The sequence below is a fragment of the Chlorocebus sabaeus genome, chromosome 9 (assembly GCF_047675955.1).
Source record: "Chlorocebus sabaeus isolate Y175 chromosome 9, mChlSab1.0.hap1, whole genome shotgun sequence".
Lineage (NCBI taxonomy): Eukaryota > Metazoa > Chordata > Mammalia > Primates > Cercopithecidae > Chlorocebus > Chlorocebus sabaeus.
In genome coordinates this window covers 106,829,051-106,841,203 of record NC_132912.1, presented here as the reverse complement: position 1 = coordinate 106,841,203, position 12,153 = coordinate 106,829,051, and the positions used below count along the sequence as shown (strand labels likewise).

At 41.9% G+C, this 12,153-nt stretch overlaps 2 protein-coding genes across 3 annotated transcripts in view; one reads left to right on the top strand and one right to left on the bottom strand.

Annotated features, from left to right (window-relative positions):
• The window catches only part of COL17A1 (collagen type XVII alpha 1 chain), a 51,265-nt gene extending 47,506 nt beyond the window's left edge, over nt 1-3,759 (top strand). Inside the window, 6 exon segments of the mRNA XM_073019313.1 lie at nt 220-323; nt 325-607; nt 1,176-1,313; nt 1,583-1,645; nt 1,789-1,869; nt 2,253-3,759. Coding sequence (XP_072875414.1) covers nt 220-323; nt 325-607; nt 1,176-1,313; nt 1,583-1,645; nt 1,789-1,869; nt 2,253-2,308 — 725 coding nt within the window. The 3' untranslated portion in view covers nt 2,309-3,759.
• A 1,546-nt stretch (nt 3,760-5,305) lies between these two features.
• Nucleotides 5,306-12,153, bottom strand: part of SLK (STE20 like kinase) — a 61,086-nt gene continuing 54,238 nt past the window's right edge. For both annotated transcript variants that reach the window (XM_007964030.3, XM_007964031.3), the window contains one exon: nt 5,306-8,952. In XM_007964030.3, coding sequence (XP_007962221.3) covers nt 8,806-8,952 — 147 coding nt within the window. In that variant the 3' untranslated portion in view covers nt 5,306-8,805. The remainder of the gene's footprint in view (nt 8,953-12,153) is intronic.

Here is a 12,153-nt window from a genome sequence, read left to right as displayed (position 1 = left end):
GGAGGCACTTAAAGGGACAGGGAGACCACACATGAGAGCCACTAGTGGGGTAAGCCCGGTTTCCTTCCACACCAGCATTCTGCCACTCGGGTACGAGAACCCTGAAGTTCACTTCCGGTCTCTCAGGGGCATTGACACCCTGGGAGAGACTCCCTAACTCCCAAGTCTTTCTCTCCACTGACATCTGAGCTCCCACTCATGCAGCTTCTCACCCTGCAGGTCCTGATGTGCGCAGCTTCATTGTTGGCCCCCCAGGCCCTCCTGGGCCGCAGGGACCCCCTGGGGACAGCCGCCTCCTGTCCACGGATGCCTTCCACAGTCGGGGGTACCAGCTCCTCCTCACACAGCTCGTCTCTCAGGCGGGGCAGCTCCTACAGCTCTTCCACGGGCACAGGAGCTGGCACAGGCTCCCTGGGTACAGGGGGTGCCTTCGGTGCAGCTACAGGAGACGGGGGCCCCTATGGCACTGACACCGGCCCAGGCGGAGGCTATGGGGCAGCAGCAGAAGGCGGCATGTATGGTGGCAATGGCGGACTATTTGGGGCTGACTTTGCTGGAGGTCTGGATTACAATGAGCTGGCTGTGAGAGTGTCAGAGAGCATGCAGCGTAAGTGGGGACATTTAGGCCTTGGTGCTGGGGGGAAGGAGCGTGGGAGCATCTCCAGACTGGCTTTCTTGTTTGTGGAACCCCCAGGCTGTGAAGACAGAATCAGGCAGGCAGGGACTGGAGGGGACTGGCAGCCCCAGCCTAGTTCTCAGCCTGCTCAGCTCAAGGAGCCCCAGCCCTGGGACCTGAGCTGTGGGGAACAGAGCACGCCGGGGGCTTTGTACTTTGCTTTCCAAGACTTAATTCATTCTGGGACCCAGATAAGTCATATGACCACACTGGTTTTTCTGCTGGGGCTGAGAGAAGGATGTTGGCTAAGAGTCCTTTCCCTGTGCAGCTTAACAGCACAGTTACACAGTCAATAAGCTTTTGATGCCGGCCCGCAGCAGGAAGAGAACTGTGCCGGTCACACAGTGGAATACAAAGGAAGTTGGAGGGCTTCACCCTTGCTGCGGCTTGATCTAGTTCAACTGCTTTGGGAGTTAGATATTCGGAGAGCACTGTGCTCCTGCTGAAGCGGGTGCTGGGCGACCCCTGCTTCCTGTGCCCATGCTCTGGTGTTTTACAGGTCAGGGCCTACTGCAAGGGATGGCCTACACTGTCCAGGGCCCACCAGGCCAGCCTGGGCCGCAGGGGCCACCTGGTATCAGCAAGGTCTTCTCTGCCTACAGCAACGTGACTGCGGACCTCATGGACTTCTTCCGAAGTAAGGGCATCCAGCTGCTTCCCCAGCACCTGCCTCACTGCATAGGTTCCCATGGGTCTGCTCCAGAGACACTAGTCTCATGAGAAACCTCCAGTTATTAACATTTGAGATGCTCAAAATTAGACAAATTCTATGAATTCTGAACTTTGTTTCCTCTTATATATCCAAACTCCATCACTATCTCTCTGTGTTACTCTGAACAAATGACTTGCTGTCCCAAGCTTCCAGGAAATCAAGACTCTAAGGCCAGTGTTTCCCTGCTTTTGCAGCTTATGGAGCCATTCAAGGACCCCCTGGGCAAAAAGGAGAGATGGGTACTCCAGGACCCAAAGGTAAGTGGTGGCAGAGCCAGTCCCCGGATCCTGTGTAACACCCACCTCTTACTGAAAAGAGCTCCTGTGCTGGTGCCACACCGGCTACCTGTGCCCTAAGTCCCCAGACTCATGTATTAGTTATGCCCCATTTGTCCTTCCAGGTGACAGGGGCCCTGCTGGGCCACCAGGTCATCGTGGGCCACCTGGCCCTAGAGGGCACAAGGGAGAAAAAGGAGACAAAGGTAAGTGTTGACTGCTCCATGATTTGCATGTTCTGGAGAGCTGCAAGGCTGACGCTCAGTAGAGAAGCAGGTGATTTGTTCCAGAGCAAGCCTGAGAAATTCAGGCAAATGCCAATTACTCCAGGCAGACACTGCCAAAAGCAGAATTTGCATAACAATCCCATTCACAGTGAGGAAGAAAAGGAGAGTGCCAAAGCAGGGAGAAAAAGGAGAACCAAGCTGGTGTTGAAATGGAGCAAACAAGTTAAATAAATGTATAGTCTTACAAAATATTTCACCTTTGAAGCCATCTTTGCAGTAGTCACAGTTGCCATAATTGCCCAAGCCAAGATCCCCACAGGCCACAAGATGTTTTAACTTCCTCCCAATCTTCTAACTTTCAGGTGACCAAGTCTATGCTGGGCGGAGAAGGAGAAGAAGTATTGCTGTCAAGCCATGAGCTAGCCATGGCAGGACAGCTCCTGGACCAGGTGTCATCATGCATATGGCACTTAGGTCCAAGCTCTCCAGAGGGTGAAAGCTGGAGTCTGTCAATGTCCTACTGAGACAGCATAGCCAACCTAGCTAGCAACATTTGTTTTAGTCTGAACAATATATACTTATAGAATTCAGTCGAAGATACACAATCTGAAACAGCTTCATGGGGTGGACTCTAGTAAGAGTAGTTGCAATGTTTTAGAATGAGATTTACTTCTCTGCTATCTAGATCTGAACTCCTTGGCTTCTTTACTTAGTTCAAGGCCCAGCCTAGGAAAGCCAGTTACATAAAAGTTGGCTCAGGAGTCTTAGAGCTTTGCCTAAATATGAGCCCAGAAAAGGGAGGATGGGGATGGGGTGCCTTCCTGGAGGTGACACTTGATGGGGGTGTGTTCTGGTTACTGCTGCAAGGCTGTGCCATCATCAGCTCCTTCCTCCCCTGTTCATTCTGCATTCTGTAGTCAGTTGGCTAAGAAGTGACTCTTGCAACTAAAAAAATTAAGAAATTCACTTCCCCTCTAGGAGGTGACAGGGTTTCTAATGGTTATCATATATGTATATCACATTCCCATTTGCTTAGAAAGTCTGATTGCAGCCATGATTGTCCATAGGCCCATGCTAGAGTTCATGGATATGTTATACTGAACCAGGCCAGAGCAAACAGAAAAACAAGGGTGAAGGGCAATGGACAAGGAAGGAAGAAAGGGGGGGGGGGGGGGGACAGAATAGCTGATGCTGGGGACACAGCGTCAGCTCAAGACATCACCCTCCGTTCTGCATTCAGAAAATGGCACTTGGGGGACAGGGTGCAGTTGGTCTTTAACCACTTTTCAATGTCCAAAAACATTTGTTTGTGGTCCATAAGATGAAACATCATTTCAATTGTAAAATTTCCAATTAAATTTTTCTTTTTTAATATCATGTTTAATGTGATTCATCTGACCAAAGAAACGTCAAACAAATAGTCTGGGTTAATTGGGTATGACTCTAACACTGTTTATTATAAACACAAGAAAGCAAAAATGGTTGTATTTTGGGGCACAGCTTCTGGTATTTCATTCAATCCCTGAAGTCTTCAAAGGCAAGTCTTTAGATACCTGCCAACTATGAACTCAATCTGGGGATTTTACAAAGTATATTAAAGTTTTCCCTAAGCATAAGTATCTGAAATAAACAAGCAAGAAATGAGCAAGATTATTTGCAATTAGGTAGTGCTTTATCCTGGGGCAATGGAGTTATGATTGTAGGGTAAGTAATATATGGAATATAAAAACTTCTATTAAAGAAAAATGTACAAATCTCAAATGCCCCAAAGAAATGCACAGTAAAATCAGACACTCCAATTCAGAAGAGACTATACTTGGCCACTTTGTGAATCTGTTACAAGTTGTGAGTCTCAAATTGCTGGATAATTAAAAATGGGATTAAATTACATCTACTTCTACACCACTACTCTTCTAAAAAGACTGTTTATTTTCCATAAGGTCTCTGTTGAGTATCTCGTATTATCCCATAAAAAATGCTCCACTTGTTTCCTCTGTATCAACCCCTAACGGCAACAACCAGTCAAGCACTACACACTCTACATGGTCTTTTTGCCTCTTTTATTATATCCTGATAATTGCCTGCTATGAATTAATGAGAATTTTTTTTTAAATGAGGCTGAGTGCAGTGGCTCACGCCTGTAATCCCAGAATTTTGGGAGGCTGAGGCAGGCAGATTGCTTAAGCCCAGGAGTTCGAGACCAGCTTGAGCAACATGGCAAAAACCCATCTCTACTAAAAATACAAAAAATTAGCCGGTGTGGTGGCGGGCACCTGTGATCCCAGCTACTCGGGAGGCTTAGGCTGAATAATCACTTGAACCTGGGAGGTGGAGGTCGCAGTGAGCCAAGAATGCACCACTGTGCTCCAGCCGGCGAGACTCCATCTCAAAAAATAAAAATAAAATAAAAATTAGTTCATACAGCCTCTAGACTTCAAACAACTTGAGTTTTACTGTCTAATGAAAACTATTGTGTATAATAAAGGAATTGTGCCTTTTAAATAATTTTTTTCATTAGAATTATTTTTACCCAAAGGCTGAATTTTTTACTTTTTAATTGTAGCTTTTACACTTATTAAAAGTAACTTCCAAAAAAAGGGGGGAAAAAGATGTTTTGGCCCTTTTAAAAAAAGTAGCTTTAGGGGTTCAAGTATTATATCCCCTTTAATAGTGATCCTCATCTTGATTAATCAAGACATAGGAGTTTTTCCCTTGTTACTAGATTTACCTAAGACACCGAAAGTCTTCATAAAGTTTTATGCTCAAGTAAAATAGGGTATAAGTCCAAACATACGACCTTCTCTGGACAAAACTCAGAAGGAGGAGGGGCAGATATGAGGTTATGTCCTCAGCTGGATGGCAATGGATGTGAGCCTCTTTTGTTTCATTTTTTTTTAAGTCAAGAATGAGCTCAATAGTGCACAACGCTCCCAGATTAGAAAATGGCACTCCATGCCTCCCTCCAGCTGGACACGTGCCAAGTGATGCTGCCTAGTGTCTACTGAATCTTGCATGAACATTATCAATAACGAAGAGATTATTTCTGCAGAAGTGATGTCATATGATTTGTGAAATGCTTGGTGAGAAAAATCATCTATCCCAAGGGGGAAAGAAATTAAAAACATACACATATATACACAGGCTGACAGAAATATTTTAAGCACCTCCCAAAGGAGGGCTTTGCATGCTGAAAGACAACCCCTAGCAGTTACCACTAAAAACTACATTTGAGTGTGTGTGTGTGTGTGCGCGTGTGTGCTGTGGACTACAGACAGCTAGGAATACTAACTCTGGGAGGGTCAGAAGACCTGGGGGACTGCAAGTTTTGCAGTATAACTGGGACCAACAACTGCAAAGTTTCTCAGGCAGGACACTCCAGTTTCAAAGATTCTCAATAAAAGACTGCTTCCCAAAATTGATTAAGAAATAACTTTATTTTTCATGTGTCAATCCCATGATTGAAAGGACATGTTGCTCCCAAGTAGACAAGAGACATAATCTGAAACAAACTTATTTCTGAAAATTTAGCTTATGAACTCATTACACTACAAACCAGAGAAGGAGCACAAAAAGCTGCAGCCCACACTGAAACCTGGCAAACACTCTCCGCCAAGATTAGTAGCAGGAATGTTAAAGCTTTATCAAAAACATGTCAGCAACAGAACAGCAACAATACAGCCATTAACTGTTGTGCCTTCAACTTAAGAAAAGCATTTAAAGTATCACCCCATTTCTTATAAACATTTCTCAGAAAAGAATTGTTCATCAAAAGACTATTAGAACTCGAACTCTCTTCTTTCACTTCAGTTCTAGATTTTCTTTAATCAACAATATCTCTAGTTAATACTTAGAATTTGGCTTCTCAGAAGAGTCTTTGTCATTTAAGCACAGTGTGGAATGGGAAAAAGTGTACAGTTACAAGGAAACTAGAAGAGTACAAAAAAATAGTCACTTCTGAAACTCGCTGATGCTCAAGAAATCAGAGACCCTTCATTAAAGTGGGTCTCATATGCCTGAGAGCTTTGTGCTTGAGGAAGTATGACTTAGAGGTAGCTCTGGTTCTGGTAATTTATATTTAATTATAATTTGCTGTATCCTGTCACAAAAGAGTTCTAATATTTTCAGCAAAGTAAAAGCATTCAACATTTTTTCCTTACCCACCCTATAGCTTCCCCATAGAAAAAGATAAGACAAAGCTTAATGTGACTCCACATAGAATAGCAGCTAATTCAGCAATTCACACCGTACGGTTGTTGACAGGACTAGGAAAGGCAGCCTGGTGCCCCAAGCTCTAGGAGCTGGATCTGCAGAAGTGTGCAGGTCTGCTGTGTTTACAGCACTCAGGGAAAGAGGGGAGGAGGTGGCTGGTGAGGGTGCACGTTTGGAGAAGTTTTTATGTGTTTCATGGCATATTCTGCCACAGCAACAAAAAGTCAAATCAGGAGTAGATTTGACTGTACTCTTCCATTTCAAAGAAGTCTGTGCCCCTCGCCCACTCCCCACCTACACTTCATGCAAGAAAGATAGATCACTATCATCTATTTGAATACAGGGTCTCAGAAGAGGTGGGGCTGGTATGGGTACAAACAGCATATTTTATAACAAAACACTTTTTGAAAAGATTTATATAACTTTACGTATTAAAATGAATGCTTTACCTCTACATATGGTCACTGCACAGTCTTGCACCCACACGAATATGGTCATATTTGAAAGCGAACTCAAGCACGAACACTGAATCCAAAAGGCAGTTTTGAAGGAGATCCAAGAGTTGCTGCAACCTTACCCACAGCGTCAACCATTCTACTCTGAGCCTCTCTCCTTGAATCAATACTCTGAATGTCAAGTTGAAAGGAACAGAAAGAATCAAATATTCAGACCAAATTAATCAGGCACCACACACTATTTAGCACACAGGGTATCAATTAAGTGATACTGGAAAAAAAATGTCTACTGCCTGAGGTATTCATTTTTTAAGTCAATAAACTGAAAATTTCAAAGGAGAAAGTGTTATGAAAATGTTCCTTCCCAATCCCTCTTCAAATAAATCATTAAATACACTGGGCAACATTATACTGTCATTTTTATCATAACAATATAAACAATTTTTATCATCATCCTGAATATTACTTTATAAAGATATATATTTTAAAAGGCTTTCAAAACATTTTTCAACCCAGCATTTGAGAATAAAGCATTAAGAGTTTTGTATACAGTAACACATTCGTGTAATAAGTGTATGAATTTACAACCATACATAACATGTATATATATATGTATATATATTTATATAAAAAACAAACTTGACCAGAAGTTAAGGCTACCTACAAAGTTGTCCAAGTAAATTATGCTTGTCAAAACAATTACAAAATTAAAATCACACATGCATTTTTAAATCATCTAAATCACTGACAAAACAAAGTTCAGCATCCAAAGTTTTCAAATTAACTGCAAGAAAGTGCTACAGACATTTACATTTTCTAAATATGAATCAGGGTTCCCACAAAGTTACATTTAAATTTTTTACCAGCCTCAAAAGGAATATAACTAAAAACAAACTTTGACAATTTGGTACCTAGCACTAGAGAGAATAGGTTGAAAATGGCAGGCAGCAAGCATCATTTACAAATGTGCTGTCTCACACAGCAAAGTTCAGTTTATAATACTGTCTGACCTGACACGTGGTTGAAATTCTAAGCCTCAAAAGGGACTAGGAGTGAACATTTCATTAATAATTATACACATCAGCAACCACATGATAAAGGCTTCAGGCTTTTCCCACTCAAATCAAAGTGAATGATTTAAACCTGGAACAAAATAAAACCAAGACATAAGTAGCCTCATTTCAAAATAAGGAAAAGTAATTTCTGACATGTGCCTAAATATTTAAACTTTTAAAAAAGTATTCTGAGCAAATGCCTCTTTTAAGATTAATTTCCAAAGATATATTTATAAATATAACTCACAGCCTGCGGGCCTCTGACAGAGTTTTGAACAGAATTAGCTAAGATGGAGAGAAATCATTTAACCAGCTCAGGTATTATTTTAGAAAATAAACAGAGACAGCTAAACCTACACTGCCTAAGTTTCATGAGTTTTACATTTCCAATTTGCAATCTAAAAGCTACCTCTTTTTTTCATCTTTCCAAACTTTGTATATGAAAATTTCTATCAAATGGTAAGAGGAGCAAAAATTCCAAAAGAACCATGTTTAATTCTAAGGATGTTTTTGTCCCTGTTGATCAAAAAGAAAATCCTACTTACGACTTGACTGAAATGTAGTGTTTCAGGCACTATCTTAAGAACACTAGCACCCTCGATTATTAGCTCATGCCTAAAGAGGTCATTCGTTTTGACAAATCACTGAAATAATTTTTCTCTTTTAAAAGAGGTGGTTCCTATTTAAAGAAAAAATATATTCATTTACTGAGTCAATAGCATATTTGAGCAAACCATAGCTTTTTTATGAGAGCTGATCCACCAAAAGAAAATTATCCCAACGCTCTACAGTAGAGCTTCAACTGCAGAATTTAGGCATCAATGAGAAGTTACGTCAGGTAAAAGGAATTTATTAATACTTAGTGATGTAACAGTTTTTCTTAAATAACTTTAAACATTATTTCTCCAACAGTTTTCAGGTAGCAGTGTCTAAAGAACATAATTTTTAAGAAGAATATACAAAGTCACCTTAGTCACCAAGATGCTACTTTGCCAACATGGCCTAGCAACTGTCTTAGTTTGTTTTCCCTTCATCTTTGCTTTTTTTTTTTTAAAAAAAAAAAAAAAAAAGGAAAACACCTAGAAGGTGAGGCAGGTGATTGTCTTCGTGAGCTATCTGACAGAGAGTGTGGCAGAAGATGAGAACAGAATGACACACTGAAAGAGCCAAACCCACGCACAGAATGTTTCCCATTGTTATGATCCGGTGGAATGCAAGCTGGGAATAGGATAAAATTTGGAAATCCGGCTCTGTGTTGATGGGTTAAGGCATTCAGACTCCCCAGTCATTTTAAAGAATACTTCCTGTTCCTGTAGTTTCCTGGCAAACTCTTCTTCCAGTGTCTTAAAAAGAAAGGGAAAAAGAAATTGTTATGTGCTGGTATTACATATAGAATTTATGCTGACAGTCCAGATAAAACTGCTTGTCCAAAACACATTCTTTGTGTATTATCCTCAAGAAGACATGTCTGCTCAATTTGTTTAAGATCATAAGCTTTGCAGAGCCCTATGTGCAAGTCCAGCTCAGTCACATAAATGGACAATTTGGGTCCATTACTTACCTTCACTATATTAGAGAACCATTTAATTCCTCAATTCCTCTGCTGTAAAAATAGGGATAATTTGCTATGTGAAGTCTAAATGTGATAATGATGTACTTCCACATACTATGCACTCTAATATACGGTACCTATTATTAACTATTATCTGTTTCTCCCACATGGCACTTACCCTGTCTACTTGTTATTTGAGTTGCGAAGCGCCTGTCTTTTCTTTCACACTACGCTATAAGATAAGCTGTTTAAACGCACAATCTAAACCAGAATCATTTTAACCCCCATAATACAGAGCAAAGGTAAGCGCCTGAGAAATACAAGAGGCACCGTTCTGATGTGAATGTCTGTGCTCCCCAAATCCATATAAAAACCTAATCCCTAATGTGCGGCACTATGCACAGAAAGTGGGACCTCTGAGAGGTGATGAGGTCATGAGGTGGAGCCCTCCAAATGGGTAAGTGCCTTCATGAAGGGCTAAAGAGAGCTGTCATTCCGCCGTGTGAGGACACAGTGAGAAGTCGGCAGTCTGGAACCCTCATCACAGCGTGACCGTGTTGGCACCCTGGTCTCAGACTCCCCAGCCTCCAGTTTATGGCATTTTGTTACAGGTATCAATGACTTTGTGGAGACGTGATTCAGGGATAAGTGGTGCTGTAGAGGTACAAAGCACAGGAAAAGAAGGAAGGATATAGGAGGGGTTCTCAAAAGAGGTGGAACATGAGCTTAGTGCTGAAGGAAAGATAAGAATTTGATAGGCAATATGGGAAAGGCATGCCAGACAGAGCTGAAACACAGCACAAAGGCAGGAAGCTGAGGAGCTGGTGTGAGGACTGGTCATTATACCCAAGGCTGGAACATGGACTGGGAACAAAGTGGCTAGTGGGAGAGGAAGCCAGAAAGGGTGACTGTAACTCAGGTGTGGCACTATGAAGGCTTCACAGTCAAACTGAATCATTAATTTACATTTTCCTCTGATGGAACTGAAGATTTCTCAACATCACTATGACAGTGTCAAGAGATGTTCTTGAGGATAAATCCTCTGGTGATGGTAGGCGAGTGGGAAGAAAGAAAGGGAACTAGAAACTACAAGGCCCATTAGGCCATTCCTGAACAATTTAAGCAAGCACCAGGATAGCAGTGAGAAAAAAAGGAGACACGTTACGAAAAACAGTCCAAATTAATTGGCATCTGATTGAATGAAGGGTGTGACAGAAATGAAAAATAATTCTGGTTTCTAGCGTAGATGTCAGTTAAGAGAACAGGAATGTAGAAAAGAACATCTGGCGGTGAGCAGCCTGCAGTGAATGGGGAAAGGTGAGATGGAGATGAAGGAACATCTGGCGGTGAGCAGCCTGCAGTGAATGGGGAAAGTGAGATGGAGATGAAGGAACATCTGGCGGTGAGCAGCCTGCAGCAAGCGGGGAAAGGTGAGACGGAGATGAAGGAAAAGGATGCTGAGTTTGGTTTTCTCTCTACTGAGTTTATAATCTGTAGTCAACATTGACAGGTATGTAGTCATCTGTACAATGTGCCAGGAACTATTCTAGAAACTGGGTACATATCAATAAATGAAGCGATCATGGCGTGCTTTTAAGGAGTTTATATTCTCAGTCACAAGAGGGGACAATAAACAAATGGGTCTGGTGGTGATGAATTGTTACAAAGAAAAACAAAGAAAGGAGAGCAGATACAGAACGTCTGAGGTTGAGTATAGGTGCTACTGAGATTCAGTGACCAAAAAAAGGAACCACAAGGCCTAGGTGAAATGAGGAGGAACAGAACATCCTGATGGAAAATGGGCGCTTAGTGCTCAAACTGATAATAAAAACAAGAAACAATAATAGCAATAGCAACCATTCACTGAACCATTACTATAGCTCAGGCACTAGATAACTGCTGTATAAACGACACCAAATAGGTAGGTAGTATATTCTCATTTTACAAATTAGGAAAACTAGGCCTAGAAATGGAAAGTGAGAAAATTAATCAGTAAATGTCAGTGCTGAGATCTGAACCCACATCTGTATGACTTCACAATTCGTGCTCTATACAACCGCTACCATTTAAGTTTTGGAGTTGTCTATTGCAACAGTTGAAGCCATGACTAGCAATAAAATCATCCAGGTAAAGACTGTTCTTTACAAAAGGGGCAAAGCTGAGAAATGTCTACATTTCCGGAGACAAAAGGGGATAAAGAACACAGAGAATGAGCAGAGCTGTGTCACAAAAGCCAAGTAAGAGGAGAATTTTAAGAAACAAGACTTCTAATGAGAACAGTTAGATAAGGTCATAGAATTTGATTATTAGCAACTCACTTGTGACCACTGTCAACAAGTTCAACTGGGGTGCTTGAGGCAGATGTTAGGCCGCAAGGAGGTAAAGGAGATTTTTCACCATTTACAATTCTGTACTTTTTGAATTCTAAACTACATGAATACACTACCTATTCAAAAATTTTAACAATAAATAAAATTTAAATTAAAAAGCCACACTATGGGCCGGGCATGGTGGCTCAGGCCTGTAATCCCAGCACTTCGAGAGGCCGGAGCGGGTGGATCACCCAAGGTTAGGAGTTCGAGACCAGCCTGGCCAACATGGCGAAGCCCCGTCTCTACTGAAAATACAAAAATTAGCCAGGTGTGGTGGTAGATGCCTGTAATCCCAAAAACCTAGGGGGCTGAGGCAGGGGAACTGCTTGAACCCAGGAGGTGGAGGTTGCAGTGAGCCAAGATCGCGCCACTGCACTCTAGCCTGGGCGACAGAGTGAGACTCTGTCTAAACAAACAAACAAAAAGCCACACTATGAACTCATTTAGTCATTTCACTTCCGTTGGCACATAGCTTCCTTGACTGACTGACTGGATGGATGGAAGAAAGGAATGGTGGAAATGTATAGTAGGCAGGAAGCACCCCCCGAAACAAAGTTTAAGTTTGAGTAGCAATGGGTCAGAGATCATATAGTGATAGCAAAAACTCAGGTGACATGGTT